Genomic DNA, 27,826 nt, shown 5'->3' on the forward strand with positions numbered 1-27,826 from the left:
GTTTCATGGGGAAAAAATTAGATGACAGATGGAAATGTGCTTCATATATATAAAGTGTAATGCATTGTCATTACAAGCAGCTTTCATATGCATTCTCTCTACTGACGCTGTTAGGAAGTCCTTCCTTTGGTCTAACTTCCACCTTGCCTGCTGTGGTTTGGTAAAGATCTATGTATTCCAGACCAGTACGCCCAAAACTGGGATGGCACGACTGGTCAAAAGGAATATAGAGATAAAAACAAAGTGTGTGTCTTCTTTAAAAAAGTAACTTCCTCCACTTTCAACGCGTTGTTCAGAGTAAAGAGTATAATCTGCTTGACGGCCCCAGCCCATCAGCTTATCACTGAGGGCCTAGCAACTCCAAGAGGAGAGGATTATGCAAATAGAAATCAGCTTTCAAGAAAGTGGGCTAATCCAATATTACCAAAAGGGCTGAATTTGAGAGAAAAGGGAAGGCAACTAAGATATGTGTGCCGCAGAGACAGTGAGCTCGTTCCTGCTGTGATATGGAGCACAGAGCCCTTACTGGCACCTGAGCCAGGGTTGTCGGAGAGGGGACCTGGTCTCCATTTTCCTGATACTCAGAGAGGGAAGGACAGGGAATGAGGTAGTGGACAGAGAAACTCTTTATTACATTATTTGCTTCTGGAATAGCCCCTTCTCCTTCTCAGAAATCTGGCCAAATGCCAAGAGGTAGGTGTGGTATTAGAAGGCTTAAAGCTCAATGGGAAAGCTCAAATCCACCAGGCAGAGCATATTGTAGATTCATAAGGTCAGACCAAGGCCTTTCCTGCCCCCTTGGGAATAGCCAAGAGCACAGGCCACCTCCAAGATGGTGTCTGGGCGAGGGCCCCTGTCAAAGAAAACTGGGAGCCGGCAGCGCCATGGACAGCTCCCAGAGACGGCCCTGGAACCTGGCTCCCTTGGTGACCAGGGATCGTGACTTAGGGATCCAGCCTCAGGTTTTCTTTTGGGAAACTGGAAGCCTATTGTCCTCTAAGCCTTTGTGGCTCCAGCACTGAAGGCAGACAATTAAACAGGCAATTCAGATGCACTTTGATAAATGCTATGATTTAGAGGAAGTGGAGGGGACCATTGAAACTCGGAGCAGAAACACCTAACCCAGATTTAGGAGTGGAGAGAAGATTTCCAACCTGAAGGATGAGTCAGAATAACCCTGGTGAGAGAGGAGAGTGAATCTGTTTCAGGGAGAGAAACAGCATAGGCAAAAAAGCCCCGAGGTAAGAGAGGGTGTGGCTTATTTGAAGAGCTGAAAGAAGTTCCTTTGTATGGCTGGAGCATCAGGTGGGAGGGGCTGGGTGAGGACTGTTGAAAGATGAGGTGGAGAAGTGGGCAGGGGCCAGATTTTGTAGGGCGTGGAACAGAGCAAGACTCCATTCTGAGGCCAATAGCAGGTTGCTTCAGGGTTTTGTGCAGTGAAATGACTTGATTACATTTACATCTTGAAAGCTCCCTCTAGCTCCAGGATGGAGACTGTATTGGGGCCAGGTAAGCCCCTAACACTGGGCAGGTCAGGAGGTGACAGACATGTTGATTAGGGTGATGAAGTGGGCTAACAGGTGGCGGCCTCAGGATAGAGGGCAGTGGACACACTTGCGAGAGATTTAAGAAATGGAATTGGCGGGACCTAGATGGAGATTGCTTGGGGATGAAGAGTGAGGAGGAGGGAGGGCTTAAGGATGACTCTTGAGGTATAAGAAGCAGGGAGGAAGAAAAGGGATACAGGGTGGAATCAAGAGGAATTACAGAAAAAAGGAGAGGGAGTGACTTAGAACAGAGAGGCAGAGCCACAGGAATGAGGGCTTGGAGCGTAGGAAAGGGGAGGGCCATGAGAAGGTGGGGGTGGCTAGAATGATCTGAGTAAGGAATTCAAGTCTTTATTCTGTCACCCGTGTGTCCTGCCAGGGTGTGTCATTGTCTGTCCACAATCACAGCCTTGCAGCAGGACTACACCAGACTGTGAGCAATATTGAACTTGACAAAAGCTACTCTGCTTGGATGGATGAGGAAATCCTCACGAGCCCAGCAGGAGCACCAAGTGGGTGGGCACTAAGCAGGCAGCCAGCCAGGGAAGTGAGAGTGAGTTTGGCTCCCGATTGCCATGCACCTGGGACAGGTGACCCTTCCTCCAAGCCTCGGTTTCTCACCCTGTAATTCAGAGGCTGGGTCGCTTCTCCATCCACTTCTCTACAGTGGAAGGGACTGGAGACTGGAAGAACACGTCTGGGCAGGGCCAGGCCTGTCACTTGTCTCGGGGTTAGTATATTTCACTTTGTGGATTCAGAGCATCTATCACTTGACAAAGCCTAAAGGGAGATGGGTTGGATAAACTAACTTCTCCATTTTCCAGAAAATCCCAGCCTACAGTACTGAGTGCCCAGTGTAAGGAGGACAAGGCCACTAGCTCAAAATAAGTACTGGACAAATGAGTGGGTGGGTGGACGGATGGGTGGATGGGTGGGTGGATGGATAGATGAAGAGAGGGATGGATGAATAAATGGATGGGTGTATGGATGTATGGTGAACAAACACCTGAATGATCACCATGTTCTATGGGCTCTAGGCATAGGCAAAGCGTCTTTGAAGCTTTCAGAAGTGGTACAGAGCCACCAGCCTTAGGCAGCCTATGTCCAGGAATAGTGTAGGCAACAGCCTACTTTGTGGTTGATGAGAAATTCCAAGGCCATTAGCCACAACCTTAGAAGGTCACCTGACATAACACTGCTTTGGGAATAACAGCTTCCAAAGGTACCTGCTAGAATAGAAGGGAAGAAGAAAGCTGATAAGAGGAACCAGGGCCTAGGCCAGGTCAGTTTAGGCGGTAGGTCAAGATCTGGTGAATGGGTAGATGGATGGATGAATGAATGCACAGATGTCCTTGGGAGGCTCCGAAAGAGGGACATGGGGACCTTTGGGCTTCAGGTAAAGACAAACGCTACCAGCTTCACAGTCCCTGTACTCCTAACCCCTCCACATCTCTTCCCCCACTTTTCAGCCTAGGGGTTAAAAGCAGAAGTACTGAGACCATCTGTCTGGTTCTAATCCAAGGTCCAGTACCTTCTAGAAGCATGAATTGGTCTGAAATACCTAAGCCTCAGTTTCTGTATCTACAAAATGGTGACAGCAAAAGAACCTGTGTCTTAGAATTGGAAAGATTAGAGATCACTTATAAAGTGCTTAGCACAATCCCGAGACATAGAAAGTGCCCCTCAAATATTATTTATTAGCTCCCATGAACCCTGCTTTGCTCCTGCAGGGCCCCTTGCCCACGATGCCCTCTCACTCTCCCCTAACTTTACTTATCTTTCACAGCCCAGCTTAAAGTCTGCCCCTTTCAGGAAGCCTTCTTTGACCAACCTCACTCCATTGCTTTGTGAGCTCCTAAGGGTAGGGAAAAAGTCAAGGAGTCCTTTGGCTTCTCCCTGGAGCCTTCAAGGTGGGAGGCGCCCAGTTACTGTAGATGATTGTCCCTGTCAAAGGAAGCTGAGGAGGCTGTCCCAGAGCCTTCATTGCCTGCACCTCCCCCCGTGCCTCCTCTTCCAGATAAAATGCTAGTAATAAAGTCACATTGAACTGGTCTGTCCTCTTAACTGGTGATTTGGCAAAGGACAGACTCCCTGCTAAGCATGAAAAGGCTTTAACGTTCTTTACTGAGCTACCTCTGAGAGCCCATGCTGGATCCTAGGTACTGGCAGGACCACGGAGAGATAAAGGGCCCCCTGCACCTTCTAAGAGGCTGACGGGAGTAGCCAGAAGCCTGGGGTCTGGCCCAATTCTCAAGGGTGTGAGTGGTCTCTCTCCCTTCCGCTCTAGATTTGACCCAAGGCAAACAACAGAAGCCTATTTAAGGACATTTGGGTGCCAGAAAATAGTGCAGCCCCTCAGGGGACTCAGGAAAGTCTGGGTTTGCTGTGGCCCCTTTGATCTCTGGGTAAGGTGGCAAGGATACTCGGTAGCATCTTACATAAAGGTAAGGTGGACCACACGTGGTGGATGAGGTTGCCAGGGAAAGCCATCTGCTTCTTGGGGAAGGGAGAAGCATTCATTATCGAGGAGTGGAGTGACTTCCTAAACTTATCCTGATCCTGGAAAAGTTTTGACAAGATGCTACAGAGTTAGCATCCAGGGTCGTGGGCAGGAGGGGGTTGGAATGGAAGGTGGCTTTGGTAATTGGTAATTCTTCCCAACAATTATTCCCATTGGTTGAGCACCTCCTAGACGTCAAGCTCTGGACTTAGGACTTTTTACCTACACTATCTCACTCGGTCCTAATAACCCCGTGTGGCCGGCGTCATGAGGCCCCTTTACTAAGAAAGGAAGTCTAACATTCAGAGAGGTTAAGTAACTAACTCAAGATGTAATGGCAAGCAAGTGGCAGAGGTAGGATTAGAACCCATGATCTTCCTCACACCCCATACATTGTTTCTCAGGAGCCTGGAGACGGGGAAGAGTGCGGCAGGTTTGGGTGACCAAGCCCCAGTCCACCCTCCTCCCTCCCTCCCCTTTTGCGTAGATCTCACCAGATATGACCAAGAGAGGAACTTTGCCCCAGGCACTTCCCCAGCTGTTTGTATCTTGGACTTGCTGGGGAAGGATTTGGATAGAGAGGCACGTGTGGTCCTGGCTCTGGCCCCTGGCCTCTGCTTAGCTAGTGATAGCTGGGGCAAGTCCGTGGCCTCCTCTGGGCCACTCCTTCCACCTGATAAGTACAGAGGGCGGTCTTGGACATCTCTAAAAGCCATTCCAAGGTTAAAACTCCAGGGTCTTATGACCGTGTCTTTTAAAAGCATTGGTTAGAGAGTATCTCAGCATATTGACTTTATGGAATCAGAAAAAAAGCCATTTGGGGACTTTAACTTCATCCTGTGAAGGAAAATGTAACTGTTTCCATTGCAAGGATTATAATAAGAGAGATTATTTAGTAGAGACCTCCTGGTCTAGCATAGTACCAGGTGTGTATCAATGTCACAATATCTGTCCATTTCTCTGCATCCCCATCACTACCGTCCATGCCTAGGCCACCACCATCCCTCATCTGGAAGACTGCAAGAACCTCCTAACTCTTCTCTCCACCCAGCTCCTGTCCTTAGCAGAGACAGTGCTGGGTGATCACCAAATCTCAGTGTTATCCTCTTCCTGGGCATCTGGTCAAACTACATTTCCCAGGCTCCCTTGCAGTTGCAGCCACGTGGCAGGGTTCTGGCCAGCAGAATATGAGTAGAAATGGCCTACGCCACTCCCAGACGGGCCCATAAGAGCAATCACGTGACTCTCTTGCTTTTGTACCGCCATTTGGTGGTACCCACGCACAACGTGAGGGCAGAGCCACAAGATGAAATGAGCCTGGATTCCTGAGTCATTTCACGGAGGAGAGCCGCCCAGAAGAGGCGTGACCCACATTCAACTTTTTGTGAACAAGAAACAAACTTTGTTGCATCAAGCTACTGAGATTTGGGGGTTATCTTGTTAATGCCGTGCAGCCTAGGCTCTGCTGACGCACACACTCTCCTGGAGTCCACTTTCTGCATGACAGCTGGAGAATTATTTTCAAAACATAAATTTGAATTGTCTTCGAAACATGTCGCTCCCTACTTAACACTCTCTACTACATCTGACACTACACAATGAATAAAATCTACAAAGCCCTGTGTGAGATATGCCTGTCTCGTCTCTGGCACATGTTCTCTCTTCCCTCTGTCCCCTGTGTTCCAGGCACACGTCTGATCTCTGGACAGTGTAACCAAGCTCAGCCTTTCCGTAGATACCCTTTTTTGCCTGGGACGCTCCTCCTCAGATCTTTGCCCGGCCCCTCCTTGTCATACAGAGCTCAGTTTCATCGTTACTTCCTAAAAGGCACCTTTTCTGACCAGCCAACCTCAGAAGCCCCAGTTCCTCTCTGTCACAACATCCTAAATTACCTACACCACACTTATCACTGTCTGATACTTTCTTGCTAATGAATGAATGAATGGTCTGTCTCTCCACCCCACTAGAGCAGGGAGATTGTTTGTCTTATTCCACACTATATTTCGGTGCCTAGAATAGTTCTGGGCACAGGGTAGACGCTTTGTGAGTGCTCGTGGACTGGGGACACGAGCTTATAAAAGCTACAACTTTTACAGCTCTGTGAGGTGGGAATTACTATCCCCATTTAGCACAAGAGGAAACTGAGGCCCAGAAAAGTCAAAATCAGTAAACGACAGAGCTCAGATTTCAGCCTGGCTCTGTCAAACTCCACACACATCCTCTTTCTACTCTATAATTTTTTGCCTCTTTGGAAGGTATTTTAACTACGTGGGGCTTACGATCCAACACAGAGAAGGGAAGCTACTCTGTCTTTGGTAACTTCTTTTTACTCAGCCCTTGCCCTCACGGCTTCCCTGTCTGATGGGGGAGACATGGTCCTTTTCTCCTGAAAGAACACACAGGCTGAAGCTGAAGACAGAATCCCAGCATCTGCGAGAATCACAAGGGCGCTTACAAAGTAACATTTAGGTGAGCACCAGTGGTCAGAGCACATGCAAATTCACCAGGAGAGGGAGAGAGGGAGGGAATGAGAGGGAAAGAAAGACAGAGAAACAGAGACAGAGACATAGAGCCAGAGTGCTGTGATCAGGGGGCATCCACCCCTCCCTCCCCAGTGAGAGGAGGAGAGCAGACTGTCCCATGGACCAGCCGGCAGAGGACTCAGATGCTGCCCAGGCTCCCCCAGCAACAGGAAATGAGTCTGAGGACACACAAAGGGGAGGTGGTGCGGAGCCAGGGCCAGGGGTACAGGTTCTGACCATTGCCAACTCCTGCACCAGTGGGTTTCCACTGCTGCATCAGGCGCCCCGAACTTTCCCTTGTGCGCCAGAGGCGGGAAGGGGAGGCAAGATCTAGAAAGAGAACAAGTTTTGTTTTTTAAGGCTGGAACTTCTTCTCTTGCCACATGGCTCTCGGCCATTCCTCTGGTCTCAACCAGAGAGATATAGGATACAGGGTGAGGAGAGATGCTGCTAGCACAGAACTGGCCTTGGGTTGTGAAGTGTCAATCTGGCCAAGTTCTCCAGGCTCAGAAAGGCTGCCCAGGATTCCCACGCTGCTTTTGCACAGAGAGCTGCCCCTGCCAGGACCACCTTTGCATCTGCCCTCACCTTCTCCATCTGGTGAAATGATGCAGGAACCCATGCCTCCAACCTACCTGGATGTCACCTCCTCTCTGAAGTCTCTTCATATCCCACCACTCAGCAGCTTACTCCCTCTGCTGGGCCTCCAGCAGGCCCCTGGCCACTAATCTGTGCCCTGCACTCCACCCCCCACCCCCAACTCCCTAACTCGGCTGCCATCTTTGATCTTAGACCGCTTCAGCGGCCTCCAACCCAGAGCCCCTGACCCACTCTGGGGCTCCCCAACCTCCACCCGGTCCCAGTTCATTGACCTCACAGCTGCAAGCGATCACATAGACCATGCCTGCCGCTCCTCTGTGTAAAAAAGCGTCCCCTTCTTTGCCCTCAGGGTTAAGTTCAAGCATCTTCTCAAGATGAATGCCTGATCCAGGGCCCACTCATCCCTCCAGCTGCTTCTTTGCCTCTTCCCATCTAGACCCCAACTAGATGGCCCACTTTAATTTTCGGGCTTGCCACACTCTCTCCCATTTTAGGGGGCCTGCACAGGCTTTGGGCTAAGTCAGCCTCATTCTTCAACCCTTAGCTCCTACTTTCCTTCCTTGGGAAGCCAACCCTGACCCCTCAAGTCTGGCTTGGGCATCCATGCTACGTAACCCCTTCATCATTTGACAAGAGCTTCTGATCTACGCCTTCTGCATCCCCCAACAGGATGTAAGCTCCTTGTGGGCAGAGAGAACCTGTCTTGTTCAGTGCTGTGCTCTCAGCATCTACCACAGGGCCTGGCACCCCCGGGTGTCCAAGAAATAGTTGTTAACTAAATGAATGATGTGGGGATGTTGGACGAATGAATGAGTTTCACCCAGGGCACCTTGCCCGAGAGAACTTGCCATGTGGCATCATCGGACCTTGTGTAACCTATATCTGTGTCCTAAGGACCATGGTGGGCAAAAGCAAACATACTGGGTCATTTCTCAAGGCCCCAAGAAGGAGGCTGTCTGTCTGCTTTGGTAGCATTTTCCCAGCCTCCTCCCTTCTAATCGTTCAGAAAGCCACAACTGCAAGTTTCCCTGGTCTAATGGAAAATCCCAGCATCACTCTTCTACAAAAGCAATCTATAAATCACGCTTCACAACTTTGCCAGCACCACAGAAGCCAGCCTCCGACTGTCTGCCCAGAGCCTCCCACGTTGCGCAAAGTTTTGAGCTATACAGAGGGGTTAATTCCGGCAGCTTGAAATGAATCGCAGTGTCTCCCTTCAAAGTCGAGTCAGCCAGCACTGGCCCCGCTCCCACTGTGTGCACAGCCCCGTGTGGGAAGCGTGGAAGGGACAGAGGGAGGGAGAAAGCCTACACTCAGCTTGCAGGAAATCTACAATCCCAACGAGCTGGCTGCCTCTCCTTTGGCGTGTTCTGTGGGCATCTCTCTTCAGGGCTAAGGAACCATCCTCCGTGCCCTGTAGACACCTCTGTGCCTGCGCTTTTTCCTTTTAGCTCATGGTCTATTGGCCTGGGCGGACTGTGGGTGCATGGGAAGAGGAGGAGAGGCTTGGGGAAGGAACTAATATTCCGAAATACTTAATAGGAGTGTGGGTTCGAATCCCACTTCTTTAATTTACCAGCTCTATGATCCTGAGCAAGCTGCTGCCTGTCTGTGCCTCAGTCTCTCCATCTGTAAATGGGGACCAGGACAGTACCTTCCCAGAGGGTTGCTAGGAAGATGAAACGAGGCAACATATGTGAAGCGCTTAGACAGTGACTGGCTAGGGTCAATGCTCAGTAAACATTCGCTTCTATTGTTGTTGTTATTGATATTATTTTCCAGGCACTCTGGCGTGCACTTGCCAGAATGATCTCATGTTATAGCCACCGTACCTCATAGCGGGGTATTATTCCCTTCATTTTCCAGGCGACAGAACAGAGGCTGTAGACACCAGTGACCTGCCACACCCACCGCAGGCTGCTTCCAGCCGAGGCTTGTTGGCCAGAGCACTGGGGCAGCTGCAGGGAACTCGCCATCCCCTGAAACACCTCTGTGCCAAGCGCTCTGGAAGCTCACGCTCAAAGGACAACGTCCTCCTTCCCCGCTACTACCCAGGATGACGAAGACAGGTAGTGGGTGGACTGCGGCGGCCTGTCCCAGGTGGGGTTTTGGTGGCCCAGAGGAGGAAGGGGATGCCCCTGCTGCTGCCCCAGCATAGGTCAGAGTCCCAGTCTTGTCTCTGGAAGCCTAACAGAGCTGGTCCCATCCTCGGGTCATCAAGCCTGGCAGCCCTGTGAAATGGAGGATTCACATCCACTGACCATCTCAACAGGAAAAGAAAATGGCTCGGCGTCAGAAGGACCTGGGTTCGCGTCCCAGCCCTGCAACTTGTGGGAAATCCCATCACACATCTGAGCCTCAGTTTCTCCATCTGTTCGATGGAGCTGCGTATAGCTCCTGCTTTGGGTGGTGCAGGGACACCCCTTAGCTTAATGCCCGGCATGATGTGACTCATCAGGAAGGACTCATTCTCCCTCCTTGAGTCCCAAGCAGCTTCCAGGGAGCCTCGGCTGCTGAGGAATTTCCTGTAATATCCTGAGAGCCTAGGGTGGGGGCTGAGCCTCAGGGTGGCCTGGGGCTCCTGGAGGCGCTCAAGTCTGTGACTTGTGTGGGCAGAATGGCTCTCTGGGGCCACAGCGGCATGCTAGACAGGCTGCCACAAACCCACACAGTGGTTTGGTGTGAATGAATAAGAGGTGCCCCAAGAATGAGGCTCGGTGATTAGGGAATATGCTGGGTCGGTCCCCTTTGCCTTCTCAGTCAGGCATAACTCCAGGGACGCCACAGCAAGACACCCGCTGCCATCTTTGCAGGAAGCCCAAGGTGATGAGACTGCAGAGGGTGAGCCTGGAGGTTGCAGTCCTAAGCTCCACAAGGATAATTAAGTTGACTGGTGTTAGATGGAGGGAGATTACAAGATACATGTTCCCAGGGGTGCGAGATTCTGGGAAGAGGGAGGGGGCCTGTCCGCAGAATGATGAGATGGTGTAATTAGCTCAAAAAAAACCCCAAAAGCAGGACTACAGGCAGGAAGATGCAGGGCCTGATGCAGCAGGAGCGCCAGGCAGAGTGGAGCCTGCTGGGGACTGGGATGCCAGCAGTCTCTGAGAGACGCCCATTCAGAGAGAGTGAGCATGGTCCACAGGCTCGGGGGAATGTCTGGGAGCATGGCACACTGCAACTCCATCCCGAGCCCCTCAGGGCTGAGATGCTGCTTGGAAAAAATACGAACTGAGATATTTTCTCCTTTTTATTTCAAGCAAGTCCCAGATTCAAGGGCAGAAAGAGGGACAGAGAGCTGGCCAGAGCTGGCCAGTTCAAGGCCAGATTTCAGAATTAGGGCATCAATCTTCACTTTCCCTGCAAGAAACAACCCTTGCATTTCAGAGGTCTGGCTCCCCGTTGGGTTCAAGGCTAACTACTCCTGCCCCTGAAAGGGGAGACGCATCAGTCAGGAGGCAGCTTGGCCTGAGGGTTAATGGTGTTTGAAGCCCGATCAGAATCTAAGTGGCTTTGGGAACCTGGTGGGATTCCTTCCCATCTTCAGGCTGCTGTTCTCAATACATCTGCAGAGGACGGTACCCCAGCTACCTCACCCTGCCAAACACAACACGAGTAATCGAGGAAGCGGAACCTGGCTCAGCGCCTGGCACATAGTAGGAATGCACCTCATACTTGTTTGCTGATAAATGCAACCTATCCAAAAAATACAGAAAAGAAAGAAATAAAAATATCAGCTGAGGAAACTGAATGCCTAAAGAATACAAGGAAAGCCACCACATGCTTATTAAAGAGAATAAATGAATTCATCTAATTTGTAGGATGCAAGATAAAGCCACAAAAATAATCAATTGCATTGCATTCTTTCATCCCAGAGACCCACAGAAAATCCAGTGAGAAAGATTCCATTTATACGGCTTCCTTTGTGGCACAGTGGTTAAGAATCCACCTGCCAATACAGGGGACACAGGTTCGAACCCTGGTCCGGGAAGATCCCATATACCGCGGAGCAACTAAGCCCGTGCGCCACAACTACTGAGCCTGCGCTCTAGAACCCGCGAGCCACAATTACTGAAGCCCACGCACCTAGAACCTGTGCTCCGAAACAAGAGAAGCCACCGAGATGAGAAGCCCGCACACCGCAATGAAGAGTAGCCCCCTCTCACCGCAACTAGAGAAAGCCCGCGCGCAGCAACGAAGACCCAATGCAGCCAGAAATAAAATAAATAAATGTAAAAAAAGATTCCATTTATAATAATAAAAAATAAATCCTTGAGAGCTCTTTTCATTTGGAACACAAGATATTTGTTCAAAGAAATTATAAAAACCCAACGGAGGCTCAAAATTAGGAAAACCATCAACATAACTCATTATGTTAGAAATTAAAGGAGAAAAACCATATGATTATTTCAATAGACTCTTAAGAAGAACTTAATTAATTTTTCTTTATAAAAACTCTAGGTGAAATTGGAATAGAACTAAAATTCTTTTACATGACAAAAATAGTATTTATTGGAAACCAGCAGCAAGTACCGTATGCAATGTTAAATGCAATCCTACGAAAACCAGAAATAAGACAAGGAAACATATTACAAGCAACCTGGAGATTTTAGGCAATGGAATAAGGCAAGAAATTATAAGAAATTCAATGAGTAACAACACCACCAACATTTACATAGTGCCAGACACTGTCCTAAATTCATTATGTGAGATGAGAAAACAGGCATGGAGTTTAAGTAACTTGTTCAGAGTTACAAAGCTTCTAAGTGGCAAAGCTAGGATTTGAATCTCAGTGATCTGGTCCCAGGACACGTGCTTTTATACATTATGAGATACTGTCTCTCGGGTGTTAGAAGAGAAAGGTTATTATTTGCAAATAATATAGTTACATAACTTTTAAAAATCCAAAAGATTGAAATTAAACAAAAAGCCTATTAGAAGGGACAAGTGTCAGTAAGATGCTTGCAGAAAAGACAAACATGCAAACATCACCAGCTTCCTTTATTCCGCTAGGCAGAACCTCTGCAGCAGCACCTTGCACCTTGCCTGGGACAGAGTGGACACCTGATAACTATTTGTTGAAAGATGAATCAATAGAGAGTACAGCATCGTTTGGAGAGGCCAAAATGGTTCAGCAATGCGGCTGGATTTCTTCGAGGGATCCACTGAACGACTTCCCTCCAGCCTTCATCTGGTCTCCCTCCAGCACGTGCTCTCAGATGCAGAGGAAGGCCTCCAGCATGACCTGCAACAACCCCTTCAAAGCAGAGACCCCTGCCCGTCCCATCTCAGCCTGACACTGTGGGATCATGACATGCTGTGTTCACAGAAAACTAGAACACCATCGTGCTCTAGTTAACATATGAAAAGCACTTCCTGCAAGCTGGGAATTGGCAACAGACAGTGTGATTTATTGTCCAAATTGGGATGATTTTGAGAGGTTGGTGCTATTATCATCAGCCCGTTTTACAGGCACTGACGTGGAGGCTGAGAGAGGTGACAGAGGAAGAGGCAGAGTCTGGAACTGAACTCAGATCTTTCTGCTTCCAGCGTCCCTTTCGCTAAGCAGCCTCTTCACCACTGTTCCACACACTCCTTGGGGCACAGGCTGTTCTTCTTTGGAAGACCATCGAAAAGCACAGGGTTCTGCACATCAGGAATCGGGTCAACTTGGACTTTTAGGAAGAGTGGACTTGTAGGCTATTTACGGAACACTAACAAGGCTGGGTGGTAGAAGGCAGCAGAGGGGAGACTGCCACCTCTACGTAGTGATAGAGGCTCCTGGTGGCCAGGAGATGGGAAGGAGCAAGTGGAGTCGGGGCATGTTTTGAGGGTAGATTCAATGGAAGAGCTGTAGGCTGGGGGTGGCGCAAGGGAAGGGAAGAGCAAAAAAGATCCCTAGGTTTTTGGCTGAAGTAACTGGCTGGATGGTGATGCCACCTACTGAGACGGGGAAGAATGGGAATGGGTTTGGGGGAGAAATACAGAATTTTGCTTTGGCTGTGTCAAGTCTGAGATGCTTATCAGGTATCTCTGGGAGGGGTCCAGAGATCTGTAAAACTGGATGCAGCTGCACTTTTGCTTAAAATTCTTCGAATGTGAGCTTCCCTGGTGGTGCCGTGGTTGAGAGTCCGCCTGCCGATGCAGGGGATACGCGTTCGTGCCCCGGTCCGGGAAGATCCCACATGCCGCGGAGCGGCTGGACCCGTGAGCCATGGCCGCTGAGCCTGCGCGTCCGGAGCCTGTTGCTCCACAACGGGAGAGGCCACAACAGTGAGAGGCCCGCGTACCGCAAAAAACAAAAAAAAAATTCTTCGAATGCTCCCTGTGGATACAAGCCAAGCTCCACTGCCTGGAACCCCAACTGTAGCTCGTTCTTCTCGGGTCCCTGATTGCCCTCAGCCTTCTCTCCTTCTCCTTCTCCAGCCTTCACCAGTGCCCGATGGGATTTCCATGGGCCACCCTCAAGGCCTCTGCACGTGCCCTTGGCTCTACTGGCCATGCCCTTTGTCCCCTCCTCATTCCGGAGCAGCTCCAGACTAGGGTGGGGCTCCTGCTCTGTGGCTCTGTGACATCCCGTCTCTCCCCACAGAGCGTGAGCCGGGGCCGGCATCTCGGTGCTGCGCCCAAAACTCCGCGCAGGTTTCCTGTAGGTGTTCATTCCACACGTGAAGGAAAGAAGGCACGAGGGGATGATCTGGACATCTCACGAAGTCCGAGCCCACACGTTCAGACAGGACTCACTCCTCTCCATCTCCGAATACCAAGCCTGGCGTGATTTGATATCCATCGAGTGCACCTGGTTAGAGGGGCGCGTGTTCAAACCACTTAAGAAGCGGCTTTCCCACACCCTCAGTTATGTTGGCAGCATCTGCTCACGTATAATTAATGCGCCAATTGAAGGGACTATTATAACCATGAAAGCAGGTCCCCCAAGATCCACTCCTCGACAACACTTGTTTTGACCCATCTGAGTTACTCCCATCTTGCAACATAATAATAATAATCAACAAATTCATTTCTTGAAGGATAGTCTCCAGTTCAGACCTTCCGCTAATCCAGGCCACCCTTCTCCCTCATTGCTGGGATTCCTGAGGGCTGTGCTCCAAGACCCGGCTCCGGACAGTAGCATCAAACGCTTTCTCAGGTTCATCCAAGGGACGTGGGCAGACGCCCTGTGCGAGGGGGGCGTGCAGAGAGGGGCGCGGGAGGGGAGGGTCCTGTCCTTTCCACCTGTCTGCTCTGCACGTTTGTCTCAGGGTAGGTGAACCGTGCTGTCTGCGTCATCTCTGCAGGTGGAAGCTGTGTTTTCCCTTGGGTCCTCCTTTGGTGTTGACAGCCCCTGCATGGATCTGTACGGCTGCCTCTGCAGACAGGTGGCTCTGGCTGTGCGATGATGAGGACATCCTGAGGCAGCCGGCCCCGCCCCGTCCCCTGGCCCTCTCTGTCTCACTCTGGGCCAGAGCTAAGGAGCTTCCCAAAGGCGGATCTGGACGCCCCCTGCAGTTCTGTGGGCAAGCCTAGGTGCTGAGAAGGTCTGGCTGTAAGGGGAAGTCAGACCAATGGGTAGATCCTGCGCCGTCCTGCTGTCTGCAAGGCTTGGGGTCTGTTACTTTACCTCTTTGAGCCTCAATGTTCCCAACCCTAAAATGGACAAGAGTGCCGGTGTCACATGGTTTCCGTGAGGAGCCAGTGGGATGATTTTGTAACGTCCCTGACACGGCACCAGACCTAAACCATCGCGACGGCGTTGATGAGGAGAAGAAGGAAGAAAGAGGCTCCCCAAAGCCGGAGGGGTTCAGCCCTTCTGAGGGTGCAGCCCTCGGGTTGCCTGTCACTCGGGCGGAAATCCTTCCCACCCCCCAGGACGCTATTTACGACCTTCAGCGGAGCCTAAGGAAAGAGCATTGCTTCGGAGTCAGAGAGTGGCTTCAAAGCTTGACCCAACCTCTTGCACAACTCAGAGCAAGGTGCTTAACCTCATCTAACCTCAGTCTCCCAGGCTCCGACATGAGAATTAGCGGGTCCAGCTTGCAGGACCCTTTCTGCCCTTCCCCAGTCCTTCCTTTTCCTTTGGTCAAGGCTCCCTGAGGTCTCTGAACGCCCGCAGCTTCTTCCTTCATGGGAGCACACAGGAGATGAGCCTGGAGAGGCGGGCAAGGGCCAGACCCTGTAAGAGGACACCAGGGCTCGGATCTTTGTCCCAACAGCAGCAGAGAGGCCTCGGTGATGAGTTTCAGGCAGGGTGACATGAATGGAGATGTGTTCTACGACACCTTCAGCTGCGGACTGCTCTTCTGTATCTGGTCTTACTAACTCCCTTCACATTCTCCCCCCACCTCTCTGCCCCCAGGTGTCTGAAGCCTCCTCTCTTTTGAATGTTCACTCAAGGGTGGGGCACCCACATGAAGCAGATTCCCAGAACATCTACAATCACCCCTCTCCGGGGGAATCTAGAACTTTCTGGATACCTGGTGTCCCACACTTGATGTGTGGGCTAGCCAAGCTGGCTGGAGGTTCCATCCCTACCTTGTCATGATGTCGTCGCTGGGCGGCTGAACTTGACGTAGCACACAATTCCAGAGCTGAAATGGACAGTGTCATCCTGTTCTGGGCTCCCTTGGGCCAGGGAGCCAGAAATTCTTTCTATTGTATTTTTGATAGGAGGCCACTCTAAAATTTGCTTAGACACTCTCAGGGGTAGGGAGCTCACCAGTCCTCAAGCCATCCCATCCATTTTTCTAATTGTGAGAAAATTATTCACCTCGTCAACTAAGGGTTTATTTCCATGTCACTCAGCCACATCAGGTATTCGCTCATTCATTTATTCATTCTCTAAGCTATGTGCTCAGATACAAACAGGACACCTGGTCTTTACCAAGAAGGTGCTTACATTCTGGAAGGGAGACATTCAACTATTAGAATTAATCCCCCTGTTGTGAGCTCTCAGCTAGCAGGCACCTGTCCTTTTGGGGGCAGTTACCACAATTTCAAAGAAATTTGACAGTCTTCCAGGCCACATCTCTTTCCCTGCTTAACTACAAGCTCCATAAAGACAAGACCCCACTGTTCTTACGCAGTGCTCTAGTCCCAATGCTTGGCACATAGTAGATGCTCAAGAAATAGCTGCTGCATAAGTGAACATCTGTGTCCAGTGTGTTAAGTCCTAGGGTAGAGTTCTGAGTATTTTAAGATGCCTGGGTCATGGTGATTGCATGAAGAAAAAGATGGAAGGGAAAAAAGGATGAGGAAATGTCTCTGAGGGTGACACTGCAGCTGACTTTGGAGGGCAAGTCGGAGTTTGCCAGATGGAGCGGGTAAGGGTGTCGTGGCCAGAGGAAGTGGCATTTGCATTGGCACGGGGGTGGGAAAGAGTGTTGGCATGTTCCAAGAACTGCATATAGGCCGTATGATTCCAGTGGTGGGCCCATTTGGGAACGTGGTAGGAAGCACAGCTGGAGAAAACCAATCAATGGAGCTTGAATCAAGAACCTTGCGTGCTGGGCCAATGACCTTGAACTTGGTTCTTAAGGCAATGGGGAGCTCTTGCGAAGTGTGGGGCAGCCATAGTGTGTTTTAGAAAAGGGCCAGGCTGTGCCTGTCTGCATCGGGGTGACTGTGATGACCCTGGGGACATCTCTGAGCCTCTTGGGAAGAGGACACAGTCATTCTTCATATAAGGACGACACACCCAACCCAGAAAAGGTGAGGAAAGGAGGAGGAAGGACTTAGGAGGGAGAAGCGTCCTGAGCTGGTTTTCTGGGAAACATCTCTCATTTCAGTCATGTTCTTTTATGTCACTGGTGTGCTGGAGCGGAAGTTCACCTTTAATTCTCCTCCCACAAGTTAAGTCAGCCCCCTTGTCATTTAAACCCAGCAGGGCTCAACTAGGCAGAGTCGGCTGGAACTCACACTCTGGGCTTCATACAGCTCTGGCGTCCACTGGCTCAGAGGGCCCGACAGCATCTCGGGCTGGGATTTCTACCCTGATGAGGAATTGCCCAAGCCCCACCCCGGGGAGCACCTGGCCGTGCAGTGCCAGCCTCTTCCACCACCCCAGGTCTGCTGGGGGAGAGGAAAGGAAGCGGGGGGTTGGCTGTAAAATGGGAAAGAGCACGTCCTATAGAGACCATCTCACTTCATCCTGTCATTTTACTGATGAAACTCCTGAGGCTCAGAGAGGGGAAGTGATTTGCTCAAGGTCACACAGCAGGACATTTTGCCCCCAGGCCCCTGCTCTTTTCTTTTCTGTGCATTTGGTAAGTGCGGACAAACTCCCCATCAATGCGTCTACCTTGGACCTGCCAGTCTACCCTGTCTTCTCTTCATGACCATCCAGTGGGACAGCCTGTTACAGGTGGAGTCCACATGTGCTCCAACAGGACATCCTGTTATTTGGGCATCCGCTCCAACTGTTGGCACTCTCCCCGTCACCCCACCAACGGTCTGGGAGCCAAGAGCCCTTATAAGCCTTGTGTGAGCACCTCTAGGCAGAGAAACGGGCTCATTGCCAGTATCAGACACCTGATCTTAATTCCCCAAAGAGGATAGATTTCTCTGGTCAGAACACCTTCCCTCATGCCAGAGTGAGTGCTGAATTACTGCCAAAGCAAGCCGTTCCTTTCCCCCCTCTTACCTCCTTCTCCCGTCCCACAGTGTCTGTGCACACAGCTGGGCTGGCTGGTCTGTGGCATCTGGACTAAGCTCATCCCCCCACCGCTCTTTCCATCTAAAGGTGAATGCAGTGCCCCTGCCCGCCAGGTCCCTGGAAAGCTCAAGGGCCACAGGCTTCCTGTCACAGCCTTGCAGCCCCTTGGTCTCCGAGACCCATCCTGGGTACCACCTTGGTGACCCGCAGGTGGAGGTAATGACGCCCTCCACGTTTCACCCTCACAAGCCCTGGACACCTGCTGTTGCTATGGTTGAACCTTTTAGGGGGTGTCACAGACCCTTTTGAGAACATTCGGTCCCTTTCCACTAAAAAAATGTACGCAACATACTGGGCATACTTTCTGGGGATCCAAGCACCTCCAGAAGCCTATCCACCCCCTCCCTAGGGATCCAGAGATGCCACATGAAGACTCTGGTCCAGGGCCTGTGGGTACCACGGCACACACGGGAGAAGCAGATAAATAACCCTCAGCCACAGACGCAAAGACAAGAAGGACTAAAACACCAGGCGATACCTCGCTAATTGAAGAATGTACAAATGCGGAGGGAACATACGCTGGAGGATCTCTGAGCTCTGCCTGATGAGCGAGGTCAGAAGGCTGCACAGAGGAGGGAATGAGTAAGACGTGGCCAGGCGGAAAAGAGGATAAAGGGACATGAATGAAGCCTATTTCTCCTGCACTGAGGGTGAGGGAAATGGCTTTTCTGTAGGCATCTCCTTTGTTTCACACAAACCCCTGGGAGATGCTTATGGGGAGCCAATCAAGCCCATTGGCTAGATGAGGAAACAGATCTTTACAATTTAATGACCTGGATTTGGAAGCTCTCCCCTGGAGGGAAGAGGGTCCTTCTTTGCATCTCCAGCCTCATGTACCTTGTACTGAGCAGGGTTATATGAATGACTGTCATCCACAGGCCACTGAGTTAATTGGGTGATTAGAGCTGGGATGTTTCCTCCAAATGCATTGCTGAATCACCCTAGACTCCCCTAAACTCTCTGAGCAGCCACTTCCACATCCTTGAATAGGAGGGTGATGCTGCCATCAGTTGCGGATTGCAAGACGGGGCAAGTGTGGAATAGATAATGTCCTTGGTAGCTTATGAACGACATGCAAACGGAGATGGGCCAAACAGAAGCAATGGTGTCTTTATGTTATCTGCAAGGTTTGTCCAGAAGTTCAAGGTCAAATCCTTTTACTACTCAAAACCTCAAGGCTATTCCACAGCTGGTCTTAGCACTTCCCTCAGCCCACTGAAGCCAGGCTTCTGCCCCCACTAACTCTGAGGGGGCTGCTTTGGTCCGGGACATTCCTCGGTTCTTTTAAGTCCTCCCACTGCAACACTGGAGGCAGCTGACTATTCTCTCTTTCTTGCATTACTTCCTTCCTTCGGGATCTGGGCACCCCACTCCGCCAGCTTTCTTTATATCTTGCTGGCTGCTACTTCCCCATCTCTTCACTGGTTTACTTTCCTGTCTCTAAATCTTGAGTACCCAGGGTCCACACTGGGTGCTCTTCTGTTGCGCCCTCCCTGGGGGCATCATCTCATCCAGGCCCATGGCTTTAGATCCATCCACACCTTGATGAGCCTCAAGGGTAAATCTCCTGTCCTGACCTCTCCCCAGGATCCCAGATTTAGCTTCCCCTGCTGCTTTGACCGCTCCATCTCCATGTCTTAGAAGCACTTGGAACGTACCATGGCTGATAAAGAACTCCTTCCATCCTTCTCCTCCGCCTACCCTCCCAGTTTCAGGAAACAGCGCCATCCCTCACATCTAGCTGCGAAAGCTCGAAAGCCAGGAGCCACCCCGAATCTTCCCTTTCCCCCCACCCCCCTGCACATGTCAGCAAGTCCTTGGGACTCTACCTGCAAGTCACAGCAGAAGTTCTTTGCCCTCCTATCATCTCCACCACTGCCCTCCTGGTACTCACCAAAGGCACTGCCACCTCCTGCCTGAACTGTTCTAATAACCCTGCTTCCAGTCTTGCCTCCCATGGTCCATTCACCCAGAAGTGACCTTTAACTAAAGTTAACCATATCCTGTTACTTCCCTGCTTAAAGCCCTCCAAAGTTTCCTGCTGCCCTTAGAATCACTCCAGACCCAGTTCTCTGGAGCTCAAAGTCTGGCATGAATGGTCCCGCTCATCTGTCTCACCTCATCTCTTAACTCTCCCCCGTTCACTTCATTCCAGCCATGCAGTGGGCTCTCTTTCTGTTCTTTGAACATGCAAAGCTTGCTCCCAACATAGGTCCTTTGCATGTGCTCTTTCCTTTGCCCAGAATACTCCGTCTCCCCACTTTGGCATGGCGGGGTCCTTGTTGCCTTTGAGGTCTCAGCTTAAATGAGAGTCTTTCCCTGACCATCATTCTATTATAATTGTATGTGCCCTTATCATTATCCGGTATTTTTTTGCTTGTTTATCTTTTTAACTTCTCGCCCACCCCACCCCCGCCAACTCCCCCACATGAGCTCAGGATCTTGTTCGCTTGTTCCTTGATGCGCCCCCCAGTGCCTAGAACCATCCGACTCAGTACCCACGTGCGGAATTAATGTTGAATGGGTGAATGGAGCAGCTCCCTCTAACAGTTTCCCAAACACCAGGACTCGGTCCCTGCCTGAGCCGAGCGCATTATAATCACCTGAGGGGACGTGTTAAACGTACAAAGACCCTGAGGCTCCAACCCAGGGGATGCTGATTCAATAACTGTAGGGTGAGGCTCAGCTATCAGTATGTGTTTACAAGTCCCTCTGGAAATTCTAAGGAGCAGTTAGAGTGGGCAACTCCTGCCTCTTTGCAACCAAACGTCCATTAAAAACCAAGAATTGGGTATGCAATAGTTGCAATTCACACTCTGACCTCTAGAGGGAGCTTAAAGCTGCTCCCATCACTCCACCCCCAGAAGGAGGAGCTGTCTGACATGGGATGGATACCATCTATGGTTGAGGGTGGAATACAAAGATTGCAATGGAACTAGACTCAGAAAGATGCTTGTCTCCTCCTTATGTGGCACTACATTTATTGTACAATCAGCTGTCCTTTGGTGGGCCTTCTCGCTGGTACTTTCTCTTTCCTCTTATGTGACTGGTGTGATAAAATTAGGTATGGGACATTCCCCATCAGGGAAAGCCTGCTCCGTTGTGAGGCTAGGGGCAAGAATGGAGAGCTGGATAAGGCAGCTCAGCCAGCGTAGCCCTGGCTCAGTGAAGAAGGCTTCTTGTCTTCCTTTATCCCTTCCTCCTCCATATCTTGGAGCTGTAAGACCTGTGAAGGGGGTAGCAAGGAGCAGCCAGGTTGAAAGGCTGCCAGGATGGGCTCCAAGCCAGGGGCCCCTCCAAGCCAAAGGCTGCCAGGATGGGCTCCAAGCCAGAGGGGCCAAAGGAGTGATGCAGCCCAGTTCTCCGGGACTTGGGCCCTAGCCTCTACTCATCACCAAGACTGTACGTATCTTCTTGCCCTTATGATATCATTAGACTGTAATGTCCCTTTAGGATCATCATTTTCCATTTTGTTTCAGACAACAAAACATTTTGAAGGACTGAGGCTAAGAGAGGGCCCGTGCCAGTAAAGCCATTTTGAAATAGCTTCTGGCTTCAGGGGGAGCTAAGATCCATTGAAAGGGCTTAGCTGTGTGATGACCTTCCAAGAATCAAATCCAGTGAGTTCACCAGCAGAACCACATAGCGGCAAAGAGGGTACACGCTTTAAGTATTATCTCTGCCTGTCTGTGTCGGCAAGGCAGGTGGTAGGCTGGATCTCAAGGAATCCTATTTTGGTGATCCTCCCACAACACATTCCACTCTGGTTCTATAACTTCCCTCTCTGGGATCCCTTGTTACCAAGAGACATGAGAGGACGGTGGCTGCCATTCGTTCAACAGGTCCCATCATGAGTTTTTGTTGAGCGGAATAAAAGGATTGCAGTGGCACTGGGCTTGTTTGGTTGCAGACATTATCTCATTTATGCCTACAATGTAGGTGGTTTCATGCCCAATTTCAGATGAGGTTTCTAAAACAGAAAGATTATGTCACTGCCTGAAGCCACATGCCCTGAACAGGTATGCAGGTATTCTGACGCTGAAGTCCTCTCTCCCTACCTTACCCTTCCCAGCCTCCAGGCTTAATCCTTTCTCTAATGGTTCAGAGCAGCCATAAACCCTCACTGCCCAGGCAACCAGCAGAGCCCTAGGGCGGGAGCTCGCCCCAGGCCAGGCAGCATCGTGGAGGAGGAATCTCCACCATTAAACAAACACTCAGGCACACGTTCCCCACAACGTGAAAGAGGTGAGATAAGGGGCTCTGAAGTTATCACTCTTTGTAGATCTCCTTCTCTCTCTGCCTTGCTCTGTGGCTCTTTTCTGTGGCCTTGTAACCTGAGCCCAGCGCAGCTCTTGGGAACCAATTGTGAAGGAAAGAGAGGAGACAAAGGAAAGATGATAAAAACTGCTGTGAAAAGTTAAATTCCCAGGATCCTCTGTGGCTGTTTAATGGATTTCTATGATATAAACAGACCTTTGGCTTTGCCTGTTGGGCAGGTGACCTCCAAGTAAATGAGTTTAGACAGCGTTCCCTAATAAGAAATGTTCCTCTTTTTCCATACTCCACAAAGCTCCCTGAGTACACAAGGACTCACACTCACTCCCCAGGCAGACAGATACGATCAGCTAGACACAGATGTCCACCTGAAATGGCAGTGGGCTACCTGGCATGGTCTGTCAAAACGTGCGTGTGCATTTCCACCTCTAACATTTGTTCATGTAACAAATATTTACTGAGATGACTCTCCGCTAGGTGTTGTTGATATAATGGGGAAAAGACGTGGCCTTTGTGCTTGAGGTGCTCACGGCCCAGTGGGCAGACAGATATTTTGACATAATGAGGTAAGAGCTGGAGTATAGACCCTCAAAGAGGAATCATGTAGGAGGAAGCATCTAGAACTTTCTGCAGAAGTCAGGGAAGGCAACATGAGCTGACACAGTCTTTTTGGATGGCCTCAGTGTCTTCATCTGAAAAACAGGCTTAATGATACTACCAACCTCAGTGCCAGCATGAAAATGAAATGCAGCCATGTATGTATAGCCCTTAATCCAGTGGCCGGCACAGAGTAAGGTAACATCAATAATATTAGTCACTCAGATTAGTATTAGCAGAATTACTGAATGAGTCCCCAAATTTAGGTGTAAATGGATAGAAATAATTAAGTAGAGGATATTATTTATCATTCGTTTTCTATAACCAGGTCCCAACCTTAATGCTAGAATAGTTTGGTTGTTAGGCGACTGCCTCCTACTGGCCAAGCGTGGAATTGCATCCCTACTCTATTAGCTGCTGTATATTTTCTAGGGAAAAAGGAAAGGTATGTGCCTGAGCTCTGAAGAAGCCTGGGAAACTCAAATCTGGGAGGGGAACCCATGCAACAGTGAAGAAAACGTGGGAGATGGTGAAAAGGCTGTGAAGCATCCTTAAGTTGAACAGGACTTTGATAGATGACTAAGATACCAGCACCTCAGGGGCCTGAAAACTTTCTTGACATCTTCTCTATGTTTTCAAAGAAATCTTTTGAGAATGATAAGCCCTCTTCCAACCCCCCATTCCCCGCAATCCAATGATGGCAGGTTACACAACAAATAAAATTCATTTTTCTGAAATTCACTTTACAGTGAATTTGCCTAGAAAGCTGGCTCAGTGAGCAGTCACTTTCAGTCCCTTGCCAGGAAAGTACAGTACATTCCAAGGAGGGGCCATAAAATTATTTTTCAAATATTTACAGCAGGCTGTCCAATAGAACTTTATGTGATGATGGAAATATTCTATACCTGCTCTGTCCAATATGGTAGCCACTAATCCTATGTGGCAAGTCTGACTGAGGAAACAAATTTCTAATTTAATTTGATTTCATTAAATTTAAATAGCTACATGTGACAAGCGGTTACCATATTGGTCAGCACAGACCCAGGGGCTCTGATCATGTCCACTTTCTTGAGTCTATTCTAGAATTTTGTCATCTTTTTCTATAATTTGGCCTGACCATGGGGCAAGGTGTCCAAGGTGCAGGCCCTGGCCACTTCCTCCTATTTCCCTGCCCACCTACCCCATCCCCAAGGGGTCCATAGGCCAAGACCTTCCCAAATGATGAGACAGTGTTCTTGTTAACCCCGAGGGGGTGATCCCTTTTGCTTCACACAATTCCATCAGCTCCCCCAATTTACCCAAAGAATCCAATCCACTTGCTTCTGAAAGCTTCTGAAAGCTTAGGATGACCCCATTGGTAAGATAATGTCTTTAGGACCAGAGGGGAGGCTGCTGGGCTTGACACATGTTTTGGGTCATTTTGTGCCCACTGGGCTGAGTGGGCAGAGGCAGCCTCCTCACAATGCCCTGCTTTTCCCTGCTAAAGGGATTGGAGACACAGCCCCGGCTGGACCTGTGTAATCTATTCATTTCCTTCCAAGCCGGGCTCTGTAAGCTCTTTCATGAAGGATGGGCAAAGGAAGCTGGGAGGGAAGCAAACACACGTACAGAAAACAAACAACGCTCGGCAGCTCCCTGTTTGGGAGGGTGGGCAGCTGGGGGAAGACAGAGATGGGGGGGATAAAGCTGTGGGGGCTTGTCTGGGGGGGATCCAGCTGGGGAAGGAAACTGGGGTTTCCACTGCTGCTTCTCCCACACCCTCTAGAAGCCCTGCCCTGGCTTTGGCTCCTGGAGCCCCCGTCTCGGTAAGCTCTTATCTCTCCGTTCAGCTGGCTCCTTGGGAAAAGAGGTGATAGGTGTCAGAAGGTCAGAGTGGCAGCAGGCAAAGAGAGAACTGACAGCATGGAGCCATTTCCCTGGAATTTGCTTCCGTCCTCTGCCCCGTCCTCACCATCATAGACAGGGCATGCAGGGCTCTCCTGGTCCCAGGGAGAGTACCAAGTCGGCTGAGCCCACTTCCTCAGTCCAGCTACAGAATCAAAAGGGCCCAAGTATTTGGCTCCTGTGGGCAATTTGCATGTGATTTGCATACATCTGCATCCCCACCACCACCCTCATTCCAGACGCTCTCAGTCAAAGGATGTAAAATGAAATAAAATAAAGTAATTAGTGCAGCCTACCGTAGCCTGATATGCAGGGCCTGACACCCGTAAGAGACTTAACTGGTGCTCAAAGCGATCAATGTGATCGCAGGCCGGGATGGAGATGGGGGGGGCAGTGAACGAGGGTGCTCGGCTCTGGGGCAGAGAAGGGGAAGGGGAATCTGTCTGCACTGGAAGCTAGGCATCTCGTCCTGCCCCAGCCACGTCCCTGGTCTTCAGAGAACACAGACGTGAGCCATGTGGAAGCCTGCTCTTGGTTTCCTACACCTCGGTCTGGCACTGCTGTTGCCCCAGCCCTGGTAGCTACTTCTGCAGGGAGATTTTCACTACTGATGCGGGAACATTTGATTTCAAACAAGAGTGAAGATAGTTGCTTCAAAGGATGGGAAGGCAATGAGATGCCTATTGGTATTTTCCTGTTTTCAAGCTCCCTCCCATCTTCACTGCTATTAACTGTTCCCATCGTGTCTCTGTATTTCTCTCAGCAGGTCTCTCACTACCCCTCACTCAAGGCTGAGGAAGAGATGCAGTACCATCCTCAGCAGTGAGCTGGAGTTAATTTATCCCAGTCCTCTGCCAGGTGCTAATGAGATGCTCACAGCGTGTGTCGGCCAAGCAGTTCCCGTATCATGTACACACACCTCTTAGTGATTCAGTTCATGGCACTATTTAACATATGTCTTGACTTTCTCTAGGCCCATTGATTTATCCAGGATGGAAACCTCTTCTAAAGCCGGGGCCCTGTGGGGATCCAACTGTCGGAAGCGATTCTAAGTAGGAGGGGCTACGATGCTAAGATGGGGAACAATGATGTGGGTTAAAAGGAGCCCAGGTCACCGCACCCAGCAAAATAGCAATGACCAGCAAATGATGACTCAAAGGCCAAGAAAGGAACAGTAACTACAGGACGGTTCAAAGCAAGACTGGACCAACAGCAAGGAGGGAGCCCAGCTCCGAGTCAAGGCATTGAATGGTGAGTAATCCCCAGCAGGATCCTCTAACGTTGGGTTTCCTCGCACTGCACCGTGGGTGTGGCAATAGCTTGAAGGAGCAAAGGGACCAGTTCTAGATGCCTCATCACCAAGCTGTGCCCACCCAACCCCCCACCTTCCCCGTCCTCTCCCCACTCCCCACCCCCTACTTCCACGCTCCTTCCAGAGCAGTTACACTTGACTGTGTCACCCATTGGTTTCACTTGAAGAAAGGGCAACACAACTTACAAAGCTTAGGGAAGTGTTGATTTTAGATCGGGGGCCAGCAAACTAAGGCTGGTGGGCCAAGTCAGCCCACAGCCTGTTTTTGTATGACCCGTGAGCCAAGAATATTTTTTTTACCTTTTTCAGTGGTTGAAAAAATTAAAAAGGAGAAGTAGATTTTGTGACACATGAAAATTACATGAAATTCAAGTGTCCTTGAATAAAATTTTATGGGAACCCCGCCATGCCCTTCCATCGGCACACTGTTTGTGGCTGTTTTCACACTATAACAGAGCTGGGTAGTTGCGACAGAGACCATATGGTCCCCAGAGAGGAAAATATTTACTATCTGGGCCTCACCGAAACATTTTGCCACCCCCTGTTGTAGCTCATGGAAGAGCAACTCTCCGCCTAACCCGTACCCCAGATGGCGATACCTGGCTCTGTGCAAACCTGAGTGCGGCATTGCAAGAAAGTCAATGCCAACTGGACCTTCTCCTGAGCCCAGCCAGCCCCGACTCCCTTGTGGCAAAGGGAGACCAGGCTGGGATGCCCAGTCCAGACACATAGAAATGTCTATCGGTGGCTAAAAAGGCCAACACTTGTTTCCATGACCCAAAGCTGGTTCTCCTGTTGCCAACACCTGGGCCTCGGGCACGTGGGCATCTGCTCATCTTTATCAACATCCCATCTCAGACCTCCTTAGACCTTGGGGTGCCAGACATGTGGACTAGTCCTAGGTGTAATCGGATTAGAAGGCAGACTATGTCTGTAATTTGATTTTTAAGAAGGCAGGGAGCTGTCCTCTTCTCTCTCCCCTGCGAAAAACGTTACCCAAATCCTCATGCCCCAAATTCCACCCTTCGGTTCTCTTTACACTGTAAAGAGACTGTAATCAGGGCCTGCAGCATTCTTAGTAACCAATACTAGGTACTGTTGGGGTTTCCTGAACATAAGGGCATGTTAGGGACACAAAAGACGTCAGCACGAGATAGATACTGAGGGCAGAAGAGAGATAGATACCTGGGCAAAAGGATCTTCCAGGAGGGGTTCAGCAGAGGATGGGGACCTAGCAGAGAGCACAGGACAGCTCAGGGCTGGTTAGGGCTCAGTATATAGCCAAACCCGCGAGGATCTCCAGAGAGGCTCTGGGGACGCTACCCTCAGCCCTGGCCATAGGTACAGAGGGGATAGTGGGGGTGACTTACCCGGTACCACACGATCTCACGCATGCGGCCATCTGTCTTGAAGTTACACTTCAAGGTCACAGCATCACCAGCCACCACGGGTGGGAGAGGCTCAATGTTGACAGTCAGGTAGCCTATGGAAGAAAGGAGATGGGGTGGTGAGGGCATGAGCTGATCTGGAGGGCTGGGCTGACAGGTGGGGTGGGGGAAAGGAGCCGGCAGAACTGTAGGGGGCGCTGTTCGCACTGTGGTCTATGTGAATGGTGATGGCGGGCCTGAGTGGAGCTCATCACCCTCTTCTACCTTCTCATTGATGCCTCCCTTTCTGAGAAACTTCCTGGCTCCCATGGATCCCTCCAATCCTGAAAACACTTCTTCTTGGGATGAACTGTCCCATGAAAGTAGGACCGGTTGGCACCTGGAGGAAGTGCCTCAATGTATTTCTACAAGATACCCCAGAGAAACGGGTCTGCGGTCCAACACTGCACCTCCATCCCCGCTTTTAGAAAGTCGCAATGTGCCTAAGCTTTGT

The 27,826-nt window shown here is 50.3% G+C and overlaps 1 protein-coding gene across 5 annotated transcripts in view; it reads right to left on the reverse strand.

Moving 5' to 3' along the window:
* The window catches only part of IGSF21 (immunoglobin superfamily member 21), a 271,189-nt gene that overhangs the window by 111,202 nt on the left and 132,161 nt on the right, over positions 1-27,826 (reverse strand). For all 5 annotated transcript variants that reach the window (XM_049706334.1, XM_004272461.2, XM_049706335.1 and 2 more), the window contains exon 2: positions 27,316-27,428. In XM_049706334.1, coding sequence (XP_049562291.1) covers positions 27,316-27,428 — 113 coding nt within the window. The remainder of the gene's footprint in view (positions 1-27,315; positions 27,429-27,826) is intronic.

This window comes from Orcinus orca, chromosome 1, assembly GCF_937001465.1.
Source record: "Orcinus orca chromosome 1, mOrcOrc1.1, whole genome shotgun sequence".
Lineage (NCBI taxonomy): Eukaryota > Metazoa > Chordata > Mammalia > Artiodactyla > Delphinidae > Orcinus > Orcinus orca.